Consider the following 20544-nt stretch of genomic DNA (forward strand, 5'->3'; position numbering starts at 1 on the left):
AATATTTTGAAATATTTCACACCTTTCTATTGTCTTTTATCCTACTATGATACTACGTTATATATGCTACTTTTTCCACAATAACTAACACATAGGACTGGATGTGACCAATCGCCCACCAAAAAAGGCAAATAACCCGCATTCCCATTGGTTTATCGACGGTGAATCCCAGGCGCCCGCCAATCGTTTAATATAGAGACAGAAAAACAATAACAAATCGAGAATAAAGCCCTGTCTGTAAATCCCAGGCGTTCGCGCCTGCTACCAATCACAGTATTTTGTTTCATACTACCTCTCCTTGAAGGATTGAAAAGTTTCAGGACTTCTAGGGATCACTACCACCTGCCATCTATGCTGTTCTAACAATTTTGTTGTTTTATTTGCGGTGAAATTTCTTATTTCGATAATTAACATTTGAGAGTTTGAGGTTTGAGTTATTGTAATTCATTAAACAAAAAGTGAAGACAACGAGCACCTACACTAAAAGTTTCAACAAAATATTGCTTAAAACAAAAAAACACCGAATGACAAAAATTTTCAAAATGAAAATTTAAAATTTAGCTAATAAATTAAAAAAAAAGCAAATATTCTTTATAAAGTTGTTTGTCATTGTCTTCAACGCTACTCGCTACCTATAAAGTAACACTGTAGCAACTGCTATTTAAATAGCAGTTTTAATTAACTGCTATTTTTGTGTAGCAGTAGCAAAAGTAACTGCTATTCAAAAATAGCTGGGTCGACACATCTCTACCCTATATATAACCTTAAAAGTAGGAAAATACACAAAATGGGCCTTATATATATGTCGGATGACTCTCTGAGGGTTTGTCAGCCATAATCGAAACACAATGTCTTTGCACAAAACTTTATTAACTAAGTATCTACTATGGAGTCACATACTAACTGTCCACGAATAATAATTATTTCGAATAGAAAGAAAGAAAGAAAATGTGCTATATTACGTAAGAATAATCTTGTGTACAAGCATCCTACAAGCTAAAAAAACAAAACACAAATACAATTTCAAAAATTGACAAAACAATGAACAAAATTAAACACAAGAAGACAAAACTTTTTGAACATACTTAAATTAAAGATAACTAAATAAAACAATCAATTACTAAATAAAGGTAAACTTGTTGACAAAACTAGAGAAGAAGCACAAGCAAACAAAAATACAGTTGTAAAAATACAGAGATAAAAAGATTGGCTCATCGCTAAACGCGGTGATCCCGACGGTAATGCCAAATCGTGACTGCCTCAGTCCCGTGTGCGCAAGCGGCACTTTCATGACTTTCGGTACTTCCCCGAGAATACATTCGACATTATTCGCGATTCCACCTAAGTTTGACAAGGCTTGACGTTTAGCAGCCACTACGACATATAAAACTACACTGCGCAAATTAAAGCAATACAGAAAAATTTTTTTTATTGCTTATAAATAAAGTAAAATATCTTTTCTGAGAAAAGATATTTAAAGATAATAAAAACTTAATTTCTCTTGGCAGTCGGAAAGTCAGGCTCTCCAAGCGTAGACCAGTTAGACACGGATATTAGGTCTTTACATAGTTTTTACTTTTAGTTCATATTGATACTTTAGTTTTTGAATGTTTTGTTTAATGGGTTTTTAATGGTAATATTATTTACGTTTAGGTGGGAAGTGGCGGTCACCATGTCTGACCGCGGTTTCCAGCAGATGTCATTTGTCAATAGCATTGCTACGACCAAAGGTGGTCGCCATGTGGACTATGTTACTGATTTGATCGTCAAGCAAGTTTTGGAGGTTATTAAAAAGAAAAATAAAGGTAAGAACTCGAGATAATTAATATACACTGTTTGACAAAAGAAATGCATCACCTACTTAAACTCCACAGCTTTTGTATAATATGCTCTCTATTCGTACCATAATATGTTTTAATAACTAGAGATTAGGTACTTTAAATAAAATAACTATGGATTTAGTTTGACAAAGCACATTGTTCTGTGGATAGGTCCCAAAAAATCTCTTTCCGCTAGTGTAGAAATAAGAAAGAGTTAATCATTTTGTTCTGTTTGCAGCACACCACTCCGATAAAATCTTAAGATCCTTAAAAACCTGAGCTCTAACATTATCAGAATCTCTATGATTCCATAAAATGGTGGTATCATCAGCAAACTGAACCACTTTGCCCTGCAGTTTTAATGAACCCAAATCATTTAGATAGAGCAAAAATAATAGTGGTCCTAACACTGAACCCTGAGGTACTCCAGTTTTAAGGGATCTGGAATCGGATAAACATCCAGATACTGTAACTCTTTGGGTACGATTAGACAGATAGGATTCCAGCCATTGCAATGCCACACCTCTAAAGCCATAATTATTGAGCTTAGACAGCAGTATTCCATGATCTACACAATCAAATGCCTTGGATAAATCGCAAAACACTGCCGCCGCGGACTCTCCAGAATTTAAGGACACATAGACACTCTCCAAAAAGCCGAAAACAGCGTCATGAGTCCCTTTTCCCGTTTGAAATCCAAACTGATTTGCAGATAAAATGCAATTATGTTGCAAAAAAGATAAAATTCTGATTTTTGCAAGTTTTTCAACTATCTTGGAGAGGGTAGATAATATAGAAATTGGACGGAAATTACAAGGCTCACTCACATTTCCACCCTTATAAAGAGGGATAACCACTGCCTCCTTCAAACATGCTGGATGTGTATTATCAGCTTAAGTATTCAGTTATTTGAATGATTGTAACTTTGTTTGTAAAAGAAATTTGGAGTTTTGTTTCAGAAATCTAATCTGAACGAAAATTGCATATTGATCAATTGTTTTAAAGGCACGCTGCAACATCGTCGACAAACACGCTAAGTACCACTTTATCCTCATTTATCTCCTTACGCCACGTTACACACACATATTGTAGAGCCGATTCACAAGAATGTTTACTCCTACGAATGATTACTCTCAAAATAGTCTTTTAGTTGACATACAATAGTTTCAAGAATTGTATCAACAACAGGTAGTAAATTAATTGGCCTAAACTCGGCTTGAGTCTTAGGTTTGGAAACCTTCGGTATGGGAACTATAACACTGGTTTTTAAATCAAATGGTAACTTTCCTGTTTTTAAAGAAGTATTTACAATAAAGAAGAGGATAGCCTATTACACAAAAGAGGTTCTTTACTAATTTGATATTTAGCGATTCATCACTAGTATTCTTAAAATCATACACAGTTTTTTGTTCCGAGAAACTAATAGGTTTAAAATTAGCAAAGCTTTGAACACATTTTTTTCTATGTTAGCACTCCAACCAATTTTGTCTATACTATTTGAAATTTCACCTATGCTATCGGCGTAAACATTATTAAAATTTTCTGCCATTGGTCCATCATACTTTTCGCAGTCTATATCAGTGAAATCTATTTGTCCACTGTTATTTCCCACTATCTTCTCTTAGTGTTCTCCACGTCTTTTTTTCATCACCTTTACACCTGTCAATGTTTTGATCATAGTATTTTGTTTTTTCAGTGCGTAATAATGGAGTAACTCCATTACGCTGAGTTTTGTATTCTCTCCAATCTTCATCATTTCTTGTCAATATAAATTTTGTATATGCTCTGTCTCTATTACTTTGTGCCTGTGTGACTGCTCTTGTAATCCATGGATATTTTGTTGAGATGTTATGCTTCTGTACGGGAGCTATTTTATTTACTGCCTTTTGAATAATATTTATAAAATCCAAGTATATGGTGTTTATATCAGTAGAGGTGTAATTCCAGTTTGCTCCTATTAATTCTTCTATTATGCTAGAGATGGCATCACCAGTCAAACCTCTCTTATAGATAAATTAATTTTTAACAGGGATGTTCACTAATTCTAATTTCATACCAATTATTTCATGGTCACTTAATAATGGAAAAGCTCTTGGAACTTTGCTGTCATTAAAATCATTAGTAATGATGTGATCAATTAGTTTGGACAACTTATTAGTAATTCTTGTTTTTTTTTTACAAATTGTGTAAGTCCAGCTGCTTTTATAATTTTTATTAAGTTTTTTGCGTCACTGTTGTTTTTTATGAGGTCTATATTCAGATCTCCCAAAATCACGACAATTATGAAAAATGTCATCATTAAGTTTTATGTCTAGGTAATTTAAAAACTCTTTACAGTTTCCATTAGGGGATCTGTATATGGCTCCCACCATAAGCGTTTCCCTTTTTATATGCAATCTTATAAACAGTACCCAATAGCTGTAATCAACTGCCTCATTGTAAAGTTTAGGCCATTTTTTATGCCACTACATGATAACCAGGTACAGATACCTCTTTATCATCAATTTCTAGGGTAATATGGGTTTCACTTACACAAACAATCAACGGGTTTCGACTCTGCAACAATTGTTTCACCTCTAAAATGTGAGATGTGATTGGATGTTTATATGTAGAATGTACACAATATCTGTTGACAAAGAAGCTTTGGGTGGGTTCTTTCGTGGCTATATGTACTGGGTCTTAGACTTAGCTTTTTTCTGTGCGCTTTGATAACACACGCAGTCTCTATCAAAAACATTGTGCCCAAACTCTATGCCTGGGACCTTCAAAATCTCATGAGCATATTTATAGTTAGTGCATTCTTTATTTTATTATTTACAGTTGACTTACTTTTATGATTCTCATTGCACGATGGACATAACATTTTGCTGTCAGCAGTGTATAGCTTTGTGCCCGTATTTCCAACATTTGTAACAACGCAAGACACATTCATAAATCATACATACAACATATTCATCTCTCTCAAGCTCTTAATTATATAAAGGGGCCTAAATAAACCCCTTTATATAATTAAGAGTCGCACTGTATAAATTAGAAGTAATCTAAAAATATTTTGTTAGCACTGAATTACCCCAACCCAAACAGATTAGAAAACTTTGTAAAAATTTTTGTGCTATTTTCTTATCATAATCTAAGACATTATAATTCAAGTCAAATTCAGATATAGTCGAAACCAAGTCAAACGGCGAAATACTTGTCACCTTGTTGAATATAATTTAGATTTAAATTAAGTCTGTGAGAATTATGGGTGGTTTTTTCACATTAAAAATCATTACATACTAATAACTCAAAAGTAATTAAAAATGGTAGTTACTACGCGTTATATCAATTCTATTTTATGATCTTGAGAAATCTTAAGCAGACAAATATTCCCAAATATTAAGTTTGAATATTTTTTATATTGAAGAGTGATTATAATATTTTTTTTTAGGTGGAACTAACATCAAGCCATTCCAAGTAAAAAATCATATGTGGGTGTTTATAAACTGCCTCATCGTCAATCCAACATTCGATTCGCAGACCAAAGAAAATATGACCCTTCAAATGAAGAGTTTCGGGTCGAAATGTAATCTGAGCGACAAATTCATTAATGCCGTTCAGAAGAGTGGCTTAGTGGAAACCGTGTTAACATGGGCCAAATTTAAAGCAGACAACGAACTGGTGAAAGTCAATAAAGGAAAAAAGACTAGCAAACTAAAAGGCGTGCCGAAATTGGAAGACGCGAATGAGGCGGGTACCAAAAACGCGCTTAAGTGTACATTGATATTGACCGAAGGAGATTCAGCCAAATCTTTGGCTGTCTCTGGTCTTGGAGTGATTGGGAGAGACTATTATGGTGTTTTTCCTCTGAGGGGTAAACTGCTAAATGTTCGAGAAGCCACGCATAAACAAATTTTAGAGAATGCAGAAATCAACAATTTAGTTAAGATTATCGGTAAGTATCGCCAGAAGTAAGTTTAAGTAGTTTTTTAGTTTAAGTGATTGGCCATCTTGAATTTTCTGAAAAATACGGGGAAAATCAACAAATATGTCGTTTTTCTTGTTAACTGGAATGCCTTGTACACTGTGTCACATTGATGGATAAAATTGCAGGGTATCTCTGCCATTTTTTAAGATATACACTGGTGGCCAAAAGTAGATTGACAAATTCCATTTTTATGGATAAATTTTATCTGAAGCAAAGGAAAAACCGGTTGAGCTTATTAGTGTTCAGGAACGTAAACAACATAGTTTGAAGAAACAAATTCCATAGATTTTTATTGCGTGCACTTTTTCTCAATATTTTTTTTATCAAATTCCAATAATTTTGTTTGACTGCTAGGTGGCCAAAATTGGATTGGCAAACAACATATTTATTCAGTCTCTGAGTTTTATGCGTTGGTTTCTGTTGATTTGACTTTCCTTACTATTAGTTTTGAAAAATATTCACAATGCCACGTGGTATAACTTTATCGATCGATATTAAGATGCGAATAATCGACGATTACCGGAAAGGGGTTAAACAATTAAACAGGCGGATATTGCTCGAAAATTTTCTTTTTGAGGGCAACAGTAAGTCAAAAAATAAAAAATTTTAATCTCCGTGGAAGTGTTGTTCCTCTAAAAAAAACTGGCCGACCAAAGAAGACCACTAGTCGTGTTAACAAATTAATTTTGAAAAAAGCAAAACTTGACCCATTCGCAACTTCAAAAGAAATCAAGCTGCATTTGGAAGAAGCAGGTGTGGGGGCAGTTAGTTGTTGTACCATTAGAAGGAGACTTCAATATAGTGATTTTAAAACAAGACGCCCTGCAAAGAAACCACTGCTAAGTTTGAAAAACGTACGGGCGCGATTGAGCTTTGCTCGAGAACATAGTCACTGGACAGTCTCCGAATGGAAAAAGGTTATTTTTAGTGATGAATCAAAGTTCAATTTGATTAATTCGGATGGCAAAAGATATGTTAGGCGTCCTGTGAACCAAAGGTACGATCCCAAATATACGGTGTCCACAGTCAAGCATGGAGGTGGTTCCGTGATGGTGTGGGGGTGTTTTTCGGGGTATGGGATGGGTCCACTACACTTGATAGAAGGCAGGATGGATCGTTTCATGTATAAAGACATACTGCAGGATGTTATGGTACCTTACGCTGATGAAGTTATGCCACTCAACCACTACTTTCAACATGATAACGATCCGAAACACGCATCCAAGGTCGTTAAGCAATGGTTGACCCAAGAAAAAATTAATGTTATCAAATGGCCGTCACAGTCACCGGACCTAAATCCGATCGAGAACATTTGGGATTACATTGATCGTCACATCCGATGTAAAAAAATCAAAAATAAACAAGACCTTTTTGAAGCTTTGAAGGCATGCATTGACACGTCCTATATTGACAATTAAATTAGGCCCAAAAGGTTGGTGGAAGTGAGAAGAAATAGAGGCTATGCAACGCATTATTGTATAAAACCCTTTAAATTTTCTATACTTATTTTTATTTTAGTAAGCTTTGAATTTGTCAATTTAATTTTGGCCACTTGAAAATTGTTTAGTTTTTTAATAAAATTGGGTATTACGAATAAATAGTTTAAATATAATTAAACATTACAAATAGGCTCCGTTGTTTTTTAATCAGGTACTGTCCCACCTAATTTATCATTTCCTAAACCGTAATATAAACAAATTTGAAAAATAAGTAGTTGTCAATCTACTTTTGGCCACCAGTGTAGCTTTGTGGTTTTTGCGACCTTATATCACTTTCTTGTAAAACTTTTAAAGCCTTAAACAGAAATCCATTAATTTTTTTTTCCTGAACAGGGCGAAAACGAAAATGTTCACTTTTAGATATTTTATGATTTCTCAGGCCCTATTAGATTTAAAAAAAATGAAACTGCGTATAATAGATATTTTTACAGAAAAGTCACCCAAGCAGCACAAATGTGCTTGAAATGATCATGTAGCACACTAATAATATTATAAAAAGACTATTATCGTTAAACTTGCTCTTATACGCATTTATAAATCGTGTATAAACTCAAAAAGGGCCCACGCTAATAAAATATTTTTATTTCGTTAAACTCATTTAATAGTTTTATATAGGATTATAAAATCGATTCTAGTTCATAATGAAGCATTTATTTATTGTTTTATTACTAACTTATAAGACTATTTAAATACAATTATAAAATATAAATATTTTAATCAACACAATTTGTTTTCGGCTGAGATTATTTTATCCCACTCGTAGAGATTAATAAAATTAACAAGTTTATAAGCTCCATACCTTTTGTAAAAAGAAAAGATAAATGGCGAAATTGAAAACAACACCACGCCTATCATGGCGACTTAGCTGATCATACCTGTAATGATTGTTATATAAGAAAATATTTTAATGTTCTCTGGGCGAATATTTTCTTGCGCATCGAATTTTACTGCTATTATAAGTGCATATTTGCATCTCATTTTTGATGCCCCTTCGGAATATTAAAGATTTTGGATAAGTAAAAGGAATTTCCTAAAGTTAGGATTAAAAAAATTGCCTTTTTTTCGCTCAATTTTGCTTTAGATTTATATTTTGTACATAAATAAATAAATTAGAAATATCACAAACTCAATCGTAATTCAAGTTTGTTTTATTTAAAATTGCATATGCATTTAATTTAATTCGTAAAAACCAACGTGGCGGAAATAAATCTAAATAAATGTCATTAAAAAATGGCGTCATTAGATAAATCTATTTAATATTGAAAAGTTAGAAGGGGAAGTCCTTTCTCCACAAATAAAATGCTAATTCTCTAATTTCAGGAGTGATGCATTTCGGCCTTTCTTCCTTAATATAAAATCTATTTAATTTTATAAGAAGCACTAATATAACATAATTATTTTATCTGTGATAAAAGTGATATGGCGCTTTTATAGGTCTAATATTCAAGAGGAAAGGTTTGAATTTGAGGATGATTTTTGTTGTTCTAAGAGATTTGAAGGATTCCAAATAATATTTGGAATTCTTTTACTAAAAATCTTAACTTATAGTTTATTGCCCTCAACCTTAGCTCACCACTGGTCTCTATGTTTTTAGAAATGTCAGTAAGTTCATTAACCTTATTAGTATTATTTATAGCTTCCACTTCATCATAATCGATATATGATATGTCAGCATTCTGACCAATTTCCAATGTTTCAGGTTGATGCTTTACTTTCCTTTTAAAATTTCCGGATTTTTAATGTTTGTCAAAAAGAAATTCTAGACATTTTCAAAAAAAAAAAAGATTATATAAATAAGTATTGGCAAGAAAAAATAAAAAAATTTATTTTAAAAAGATTTTATTCTAGTAGATATCATAAATTAATTTAAAGCGTAGTCTTCAAAAAGTTATATAATCTTCCTAAACAAGAATTTTGTGGACAAAAACACATTTATTTTTTAAAACTTTTATAAATACTGTATGAATAAGATTTTAGAGAGTGTAATAAAATATTTTTATAAACATAACGCTTACAACTATAAAGTCACTGAAAGTAATTTGTTTTATAATAAATTCTTCGTTCACCTAATATAACTTACTACAAAATCTTTATAAAATGATTTTATATCTGTTTTATAGCTATGTTTTAAAACAATTATAAAGCAACTAAATAACAAATGCAACTTAACACAATATATTTATATAAGATTGTTTTATAAAGGCTTTATAGCAAATTACTTATTTCATTATAAAAATATTTTATTAAACTGTAACAAAGTCATTTATATTTATAACTTTGTTATAAAATAAGGTTATTTATAAGACAGAATTATTTTAATTAAAGCCGTTAAGTAATATTTTATTGTTCAATACGCTTTTAATATAACTAATATAAAATAATTTTGTTTCGTAGTAGACTTTAAGTCCTGCTTGGGCAGTGTCGTATTTAAAATAAGTTTGTAGACCACTGTTTTTAAGATTAAGCACAAACTTTGTATTTTTTAAATGGAACGCCCTGTATATTTTAACGTCAATTTTTTGCATTTTTTTCTGAATACATTGATGTATCACAAACTAATCTTTAATAAATTTTAGTTTCAAAAATCATGAAAAAAAAATCCATATTTATGTTTGTTTTTTTAGTAATACGCCATGCATGCTTTCACACATGCCTTTACTCATTACTTATTCCTTTTTTTAAACACCATGTGATTTAAACTTATTAATTTAATTATAATTTAAAAATAAACTCAAAATATCACTCTTTAACATGACCTTAAAAAGGCTGAAAACAAAAAAATATACCGGTACAGATTTAACATTAAAAACTGTAATTACAAGAATAAAATTAGAAAATAAATTACAAAAACCACAAAAAAAACATAAATCTAATAAAATTGTCAAAATCGTCCATTTTGCCTTATACATAAGTGTAGGTTTTTTCTTGTTGTCTAGGGGTTTCAATAAAAAAAAAGCACTGAATCCTTTACTTAAAACTAAGTTTATTGTCAATGGAATAGTTAAAAAAACAAAACACTGGTTCACAGGTAAGAATTTCCGGTAAGTATTGCACTACGGTATAAACTTCTTTAATTTAACATTTTAACTTCTTTCAATAACATATGAGAAAAATTACGACTTTAGTTGGCTTTTGGTATGTCTTTTAATAAAAAAAAACATTGGGCAATGGCGTCTTGCGTCTTTTGGAACAAACGATACACGGCTCTTATCTTTTATTCCTGTCTTTTAATTTAATAGAGAAAGTAATCCCTTAGGCACTTCTCCCGTCTTAACTTGCCCCTAAAAACATAATATATTCGCGTATCGCGCTACTGATCATCGTCGTCTTTCTACCTCGATCATACCGTCGATCTACCTTGACCTTGCCAATTACTCAACTCTTACTACTACTGTACGTTAAGCGTTCAAAATTATTATCAAAGAAGGCGAACGTCGGGATTTCAACAAAAAGCTAAAAGCGGTCTCTATATAATTATATTTTAAATACGCCAATGACTTTTATGTAAAAATAGCTATTATAAGCAATCTTATCTTATACAGTGGGATACAGTGTACTGTATTTAACAAAACAACCGATGTGTAATTTTACGGCGGGATATGGAGCACAGAGCTCTAAAGTTTTTATTTCATTTTTATATTTTTTAAAGAAAATCGATGTTGAGGTAAATATTGGAGAAAAAATTGGTATCCGGGTGGTTTTTGGTATGACGAATTGAATCTTAGTATGGCTCTTACTTGTAGGGGCGGCTACTACACGTCTTTTTACTGTTTTGAACGATCACGACTTTTTAGTACGACCTTATATCATATTTTTGAGTAAATTAAATAATTCTTTTGTCATATTTACGTCAAAAGGTATACCTGTTAAAAGTTGACATGAGCAACCGTTTTCGAGATATTTGGATTTTTTGGATTGTTTTTAAATTATGTTCAACAAAACATAACCTAGAATTTATAATTTTCAAGAATTCAACCATTTACTTCTAAGCACATGTCAGCTCTGTGGTGAATAGATTCGGGCGAATTTCTTACAGTTTATGCTGCGTTTGTTATCCGATTCAGTAATGCTTCCCTTGTATTTATTTAAGTGGAATATACCAGTGATTTAGACCATAAGCAATAGCAATAATCTAAAGGATTAAGGTCTGCCGATCTAGGTGGCCAATAATTGTATGGACCACCCCAACCAATCCATTGGTTTGGAAAATTTTGGTTTTAAAAAATCTCTTACATATTAACTGTAGTGTGCTTCATCATGCTGGAAATAAATATTTTTCTTACTTTAAGGAAGCCATTTGCTAATAGATTTCCCAAGTGATTTTCAAGAAAGTCTAAATATTTTTCTCCTGTAATTGACTGAGAACTCGTTGAAAATTAATTGAGTATAAACAATTGACTTGAAGATTTCTTCAAGTAGACAATTCCTCTTAATAACTCTAGTGCTTATGCTTGGATCATTTTCGACGGCACTGAGAAGAGGATCTTCTCTTTCAAAAATAAATTTCAAACTTGGAAACCGGATCATTCTTCAGCAGTAGCGAAAACTTGTTAAAAACCTCTTCTGTCACCCTTCTATCTGGAAAACCACACTGGTACTCCAATTCAATTAAGACCTCATTGCAGAATCCATAGACGAATATCATATATGTACATATACATATTCACGATGTGAGAATTTCGCAGGCATAATAATGTACTTAGATCTAATGGTTCTTAAATGATAAGATAATAAAATCTGTTTTTGAAGGTGGTAGACAATGGTACAGTGAAAACATCTTGTCGAACTTGCATTGTCTTATTTATTTAATGTAACACGACGTTTCGGTTGGTAAGTATCTCCAACCGTTATCAAGTGTAAACTGACAGCAAACTACTACATACGTAGTAGTTTTTTCTACTACGTGTGAAAACATCTTGTCGAACTTGCATTGTCTTATTTATTTAATGTAACACGACGTTTCGGTTGGTAAGTATCTCCAACCGTTATCAAGTGTAAACTGACAGCAAACTACTACATACGTAGTAGAAAAAACTACTACGTAGTAGAAAACTACTACGTAGTAGTTTTTTCTACTACGTATGTAGTAGTTTGCTGTCAGTTTACACTTGATAACGGTTGGAGATACTTACCAACCGAAACGTCGTGTTACATTAAATAAATAAGACAATGCAAGTTCGACAAGATGTTTTCAAGATAATAAAAGTTATGAACAGACTTTGACAGTAACAAAATTTGATCTTATTTATTATAACTTATGTTGCTATCGCTAATTAATAGGGCAAAACATAGCAACCAGCAGTTGTTGTGGCAGGCAAGCCACACTTCTATTTTTTTACAATATATGCATAGGCACTTTATGTGTGTTTGATAAATATAAACATAATTTTAAAAAAATCAGTGAAGTATTCACATTTACTCACGAATCACCATGTATATGTAGGATATACGATTACTGTAGACATGCTGAATATTAGCATTGTTGTTAGGTGATAGAGAATTAATAATTCATTAGATATAACTTGGCGGATTTCCGTTTTTCTTAATAGCAATTTTCTTTTTTATTAACTTTAATTTCCAAATTTAAAAGCATTTTAGAGAGACCCACCAATAAATCTTAACTTATTGTATTAACTTGGTTTTAAGCTTATTAAGTGCTTTTAAGATTTTGTAAACTATAAAATATATTACCATTTTACCACCATTATTTATCTCAATATCTTTGTTTAATTTCCTTATTTATTACTTTTTTTAAATATTCAAAAAGCACCTATTAGTTGCTGAAAAATAAACTTATATTAATTTATTAATAATACTAGTATTTATATACACTATTTAACAAATAGTGTATATACATTCAATACAAATACTGATTTTTTTGCTTGTTACATAAAGAAGTACTTAGTTAAAGTACAAAAAGAATAATTTGAGCAAAAATATAACAGCCTATTAAAAAAATACTAAAATTATATTATTTTTGAAAAGAATTAGTATTTGGCGTAGTACACTTTGATTTGGATAACTTCCTTCCATAGGCTTAGCATTGATTCTGCAAGCCTGCCAATTGATGAAAAATCCATATTCGTCAATCCAACAAAGGCTCAAACAATTGATTTCGATTTGTGAAATTTTTGTCCTAATATTTCTCAAAGGTTTTCAATAAGATTCAGATTTAGGTCAGTCCTTTATAAAAGGAATCATTTGTTCATTTAACCAGTTTGTGACCAACTTGGCTGACTTCATAGGGTCATTACCATCATGAAACGTGGTAATTCGTCTTTATTCGGTTTATTAATATGTGTTTGTAAATAAACCTATTCAGTCTAAACAACCGCATCGACTCAAATGGTGATACTCAAAACACCAAACAGTTTTACCACTAACCAAAGCTCTTTTTTTTACTCTGACACTAAACACGTGTCACGATGTTAGCATCTTCGGGAGAAGATTATAACTAATTGTGATTTAAGCATACATGATGATTGGCACAGTTGATCGGGAATTTGCAGGGTTGCTCATTGGATCATGTATCTGTCTATGCGATTTTAAGTCCTTAGATAAATTAATGCCACGCGGAATTGTAACAAATGTTAGGTGCAATCAACTTAAAAACTCTAATGGAAATGGCAAATTGGTAGGTACTGAGGGAGCTGTTATTTTCTTTTAAAAACATTAGTTCCATCTACTCTTGTCCATAGTAATAAACAAATTTTTAAGGTTGAACAGCGTATTCATAAAGAATGTGGAAGTAACTTGATATATGGTAATATTTAAAAACAAGGTTCTAAAGAATTTTAAGTAGGCTTTTTAATACATTATTCGTTTATTCATTTATGGCCAATATTGCATATTCTCCGACGTTTCGTCATATGATAAACCATAATCAGGAATTTTCCTTTAGTGTGAATTGCTGTAATAACAATGGTGACCATTTTCAAAATTCGCAATAGTCTCGTTTTCGGTAAGATAATAATGTTTAGGAGTTTAGTATGTTTAGTAGAACCACTTTTAAAAAATCTGTAAACCACAATATATTTTTACATACAATTTTTTTTTCATTTAGGTCTTCAGTATAAAAAAAAATATCTGACGGAAGAGGACATGAAAAGTTTACGGTATGGCAAAGTAATGATAATGACTGATCAAGATCAAGACGGTTCCCATATCAAGGGTTTGCTGATTAACTTCATACATTACAACTGGCCGGAATTGCTGAGGCTTAACTTCCTGGAGGAGTTTATTACTCCAATTGTGAAGGCAAAAAAGAAGAATGAAGAGCTCTCGTTTTATTCTCTACCTGAATTTGAAGAGTGGAAAAAAGACACACCCAATCACCGTACCTATCAAATAAAATACTACAAAGGTATTTATTTTTTTATGATTACTGCTAATAGAGATAGAATATCATTATATGGAGCACTATCTGATAATAGTCCATAGAAATCCAAACCTAATAATCCAAAGAAAGTTTTGGTTAAAATATTTTTCGAATTACTATCGATTTTTTGTCACTTGTCTATTTTTATTATTTAAAATAATTGCGAAAATATAACTTAAGAGTTTAAGATATTGTCTGGCAATCCTGTCTGTGCTACAGGACGAGTGTAATTGCAAAGAGCAATTAAACTGGGTGGGAAGTAATTTTCAATTAAAATTAATTTTTTTGAGGATTGTAACATAAAGTGCGTCGGGGTAAGTTCGAACCGGAGGTCAAAATAGTATAGAACATCTATTTCACGAACTATTCCCAACTAACATCTCTTAGTTTTAAATTAATACTTTATACTTGAATGTTAGCATGTTTTAAAATGCAAATTTCACCCAATTTTTTATGCATTAGTGTTGCTTTTGAAATATTTTAGTATTTCAAAAAGTAGACTATGCTTTGTCTTTATATGTGCTTAATTTTAATTTTTCAAGTTCAGACTATATTTTTGTTATGTTTTGTTTTAATCCAAACATTAAGATATACGACATTACTTAACCTAAGGCCTTAAATAATTTTATTGTAGAAAAGAGCTTTAATATCTTGCAAATTAATATTAGAAGCATAAGTCGACATATCGACAATCTGAAATGTCTTCTGATTCAAGTGGATTTAAAATTTGATATTATTGTTCTTTTAGAAACATGCTATGTTTTCGATGAATCTGTTTTTTCGAATGCAGGGTTATATTATAATTTACAATAATGGTAGTCTAAATAGATGTGAAGGATGCATTGTTTTAATTAATCTTTATATTTATTGGTCAAGTTAGAGATGTGTAGTTCACGAACGAACTAGTTCGAATGAACTACTCTCCGTAGTGAACGAGATGAACCAGTTCGCAACAACCTTAAAGGCTCATTCACTGCGAACTAGATAGGCGATCGCGATCGATGTGACAAGGATATAGGAGCAGAACCAAGACCGACTGAACGTAAAATCAAATGACTCATTTTGCATTTGCGTCGATCTTTCGTATTCGGTTCATTTCAGCTATTAGCTTGGTTTGTTTTGGTGGTTCCCATCGGGGATAAATATCGATTTAAAGGTTATGTTTTCAATTTTGTCCAGTTTATAGATTTCAGTTTAATATTTAATTATTATCAGTGACTAGTGAGAGTATATTTGACTTTTTTTGTGTGTTAAGACCGTGGAAGTGTACAGTGAACTGAAAAGTTTATAATTGTATATAATAACTTTACATTATATAACATCGAAAAATGTCTAAGAAACGACGTGATGCATGGACGCATTTTGACGTTGTGCCTGAAAATAGTAATAAGGCTAAGTGTTGCTACTGTAAGCAAATTTTATCAATATCGGGGGGGATCGGTTGGAAACTTGACCAGACATATAAAAAAAAAGATTCACCCTACTATACCCGCTACAAGATCTGAGCCACCGCCACTTGTTTTGAACACTGATACTTCAGCTTCATCTCAGTTAACTATGTCTAAAATCACAGAAGAACAAACACAAAACGGTAAGTTATATTTAATATAACTGGAACTGCGTATAATATGTTAACTTTAAAGTTTGAAAATAATAAATAATAATGTGTCAAGTAAAAACAAAATAACTGGAAAAATAAAAATAGATATTTATTTCTTTTAGTGTGTAAAAAAGGTAGCTGTTAATTTAGTTAGAAATGCGCATTTGTACGTAGATATAAGTCTTTTACCGCAAATTCTAGTTATTTCAATATTTGCTTGCGTTCAAAATAATTCGTTTTTAAAACGATTTTAAGAAAAATTAACTATACTTTTTAATCCGGACTAATTTTAAGTTCGTTATGACCCTGGACCCAGCGAGATCTACAATACTCAGAGTAAAAAATTTAAGGTGAGTCAACTGCAATCTGATATTTCAACATACTTACGAAGTACAAAGCCGATACCTCTTTCTAAAAGCAAAGAACTGGATTTTCAGTTATTAAGGATGATTGTCAAAAGATACTACCCTTTTAGTATGGTGGAAGATCCGGAATTTATCAAATTAATGGAACTTGCTGTTCCTGGATACAAGGTACCTAGCCGAAAAACAATAAGCGAGAGTCTTATGTCAAAAAGTTATGAATAAATGAAAGAAAAGATTGAAGCACAACTTTTTTCCGTCGAATATGTAAGTGTAACTACAGACTCCTGGACTTCAATAAATAATGATAATTTTACTGCACTGACAGCACATTATTTATTAGAATGAAATGGCTTATTAACTCTTAAATCACATTTAGTTGATTGTTTCCAGTATAATGAAAGGCATACCGCTGAAAACCTAAAAGAATTATTAAGATCAAAATTTGAACAATTTCAAATAGATAATAAAATTGTCTGCGTTGTTAGTGACAATGCAGCAAATATTCTGGCGGCTGTGAGAAATGGTGGGTGGAAGTCCAAAGGTTGTTTTGCTCATTCAATTAACCTTCTAGTCCAAAATGGTTTGAAGGAAATTTCAGACCTTTTAAATAAAATTAAGGCGATAGTAACGTTTTTCAAACAAAGTTCTTCGGCGTTAGCAAAGCTAAAAGAAATTCAGAAGCAAATGGGGCTTTCTGAACTTAAATTAAAGCAAGACGTGGTAACCCGGTGGAATTCCACTCTAGATATGGTAGAAAGGGTGGTTACTATAAAAAATGCCCTGATTTCCACTTTAGCCCTTGTAAACGCAGAAAAAAATATAGTTTCCTCCACAGATTGGGCTATGTTAGAAAAGTTGACAGACATATTGCGAATTTTTCAAGAAATCACAGAAGAAATCAGTGCTGAGAAAAACGTTACTATTTCAAAAAATCTAGTCCTTGTTTATGCAATGTATCAGCATATCCAAATCTTTTACACGCAGGAAGATATAGAGCCAAAAGTTAGGGCGGTACTTCACGTTTTCCGCGACCATTTTTTTAAAAGATTTGGAAATATTGAAGACATGGAGACATTAGCCGAGTCAACCGTTTTAGATCCTCGGTTTAAAAAATTTGGATTTAAAGATGAAAGAAAATATGCCAACACAGTTGCAAATCTTCGAAAAAAATTGCCTCATATTTATTCCTCTAAAAATGTACTTCAACCCATAGAAAATCAGGAAGCACCTTCAACAACTCCATCAGAAAAAAAATCATCCATGTGGTCCATGTTTGATGAAACTGTTGAAAAATTGGCACCGGAAAAAATCCAACTTCGGCCGTTATTATCGAATTCGACAGATATTTAGGCGAAGACCCATTAAAGTGGCGGTATGAACGTCGCCATGTATATATGCCACGATTTATCGATTTATGAAAAGTCGACTATCTATTCCTGCAACGTCAGTTCCGTGCGAACGTATTTTTTCAGAAGCAGGACAAGTCTTAAAAGAAAAACGTGCACAGCTGAAATCTAAAAAAGTTTCCCAAATTTTATTTCTTAACAGCAGTCTTTAGTAGTTTTAATATTAGTTATTACTTAGGTTAGTTATTCATGTGTTTGAATACCAACTTAGTTGTTCAAACAACTATGACTCATAATTAAGTTTTGAAAAAACTTTATTTTTTTGTCTTAAAATTTAAAAAGCCTTTTAAGTTGTTTATGTAAAAATTTCATTCACTTTTTGGATAAATAAAAACCGTTTTATTTGCCTTTTTTTAATTGTATTAGGTTTATTTATTCAGTTGCTTAAATTTGTTTGAATTGACGAATTAAACGTCTAAAAGTCTGAAAACTATGTATTTTATCATGTTTTCCTCATTCGAATAATTTTTAGAAGGTTAAAATTGTACATTCTAGTTAATCTACTATAAAAGTAAACGTGAACTACTGTGAAGAAGTGAACTAGTTCAATGAACTATTCTGGATTATGAACGAGACCGAGTGAACTAGTTCACGTAAATGAACTAAAAATCCCATCTCTAGGTCAAGTTAAATCGATGGAACTGGAAATAGGTATAACTTTATTGGGTAAATTATTCATAACATGCATATTATATTATGTCTCCAAGTTCCAATAAGAAACAATTCAATGATCATTTGGTCATTTTCTTAACAGTGAGTCAAATGAAATCTACAGGGTGTCAATTTGATGAAGGTTGTCGGGTTAGGTTTTTATAAAATTGCTAGGACACGTCAATTTTTATGTAGAAATCACTTTACCTTTTTCGACCCCCTACCCCAAGAACCTCGCTCTCGAAAATCTTAAATGGCAGTAGGGATTAAGTTAAATGAGGTATCATTTGAAAGAACTTTTTATTCTCTACGTTTTGACACCTTCTTTTTTAAATTTGAGTGCTGCGGTGCCAAGTCAGGGTTATTTAAACATTGTAAATTACTTATTATTAGACATTATTCCTGTAAGTGTTTTAATTACGGTAATGCTAAGATTTGTATTGGAACATGTTTTTTTAGGTTAGTAAATTGTTTTTTGACATGATCAGAAATAGGAACAGGTGCATTTCACTGAAAGTGTTTGTCAATTGAAGCTATTAGTGCATGAAGGTGTCAAGTCACTTTTTAACAGTTCTGAAATATTAAGGGTTAAAGTTATGTTGTCGGAGGTTTTTTTGTTTAAAATCAAATTAAAATCAGTGTGCGTAAATAGGCAGACAGTAGAAGTAACTTTAAAAGTATAGATTAGCTTGTATATTTTTTTTTGGTTTTAGATGTGTTTTTTATTTTTTTTTACAAAAAAATTGAGTTAGCACCTTTATGCACAAGCATTTATTTTATTATTCAAAATAATGACCAATAAAGAAAGGATTAACTCATTTTATTAATAGAAAAAAAATACAAAAAATGGTAGTCAGTAAATACAAAAATAGGTAGGTACTTAATATTAATCACTTTCAGATCGATATAAGCTCATATAAAATCCCCGTAAATTCTCCGGAATAAATGGAAGCTGCTCTTGAATGTTATGAAATTTTTTGGTTGCTATGGGTCTTGATTTATTTAATGGAACCAACATATTTTCGTTTTGGCCTGTTGTGCGGGTCGATTTGTGTTTAATAATATCTACTTACTTCTTGCCACTCTTCCTTCTCATCAAGTGAATATCTGTATTTCGTTGTTCCAAATTTATCAATTCTTATCCATCTTAAATTGCGGAAAAGTATCTTTTCTCCCTTGTTACTTTTCTTTTTGTCAAACAAATTTAACTTTCGTGGCAATTCTTTTAGATCAATAAATTTATCTTCCATTCTAGTTAACACAAACGGATTTCTTTTTCTAGCTTCCCTCATTAACGTCATGTACAGGGTGGCCAGAGAAGAATGCAAAGTGCTGTATTTTGGAAACTATTCGTCGTAGAGACTTGCGGTAAAAAACTAAAGTGGCCAAACGAATACCGTGGAAAATATTCTTAGATTTCCAAGATGGTCGCCAGGTGGCGTAACCGCCATCTTAAACTTTTTAAGTGATTTTTCACTGAAATCTACCCAGTAAATGTTACGAAAAAATATATGCTTTTTAAAGCCCAGCTCTACTCGAGTAATTTTTTTAACAATTTAAAACATTTTGTGACGTATCTATTAAATTAAAGTGGTGGGGGGTAATTCAATGTTTTTTTAAATAAACAGCTGTAACTCCTAAACGACTGAACGGATTTTAACAAACTTGGTCTCGTTGAAAAAAACATTTATTGCTCCATCAAATTCGTCTTATCTTGTAACCAAGTAGTATGGTTGCTTAACATCGAATGGTTTGAGACAACCAAAGAGGTAGACTTTTTTTCATCAGTGGTAGGTAATGAATAGTATAGGTATTGTTTTGCTCCAAAGACAGGAAAACACTGGCTAACTTTATATAC

At 31.7% G+C, this 20544-nt stretch overlaps 1 protein-coding gene across 3 annotated transcripts in view; it reads left to right on the forward strand.

Annotated features, from left to right (window-relative positions):
- Positions 1 to 20544, forward strand: part of LOC126746342 (DNA topoisomerase 2) — a 229390-nt gene that overhangs the window by 41185 nt on the left and 167661 nt on the right. For all 3 annotated transcript variants that reach the window (XM_050454561.1, XM_050454562.1, XM_050454563.1), the window contains exons 6-8: positions 1654 to 1805; positions 5251 to 5754; positions 14350 to 14649. In XM_050454561.1, the coding sequence (XP_050310518.1) occupies positions 1654 to 1805; positions 5251 to 5754; positions 14350 to 14649 (956 nt within the window). The remainder of the gene's footprint in view (positions 1 to 1653; positions 1806 to 5250; positions 5755 to 14349; positions 14650 to 20544) is intronic.

This window comes from Anthonomus grandis, chromosome 17 (genome assembly GCF_022605725.1).
Source record: "Anthonomus grandis grandis chromosome 17, icAntGran1.3, whole genome shotgun sequence".
NCBI lineage: Eukaryota > Metazoa > Arthropoda > Insecta > Coleoptera > Curculionidae > Anthonomus > Anthonomus grandis.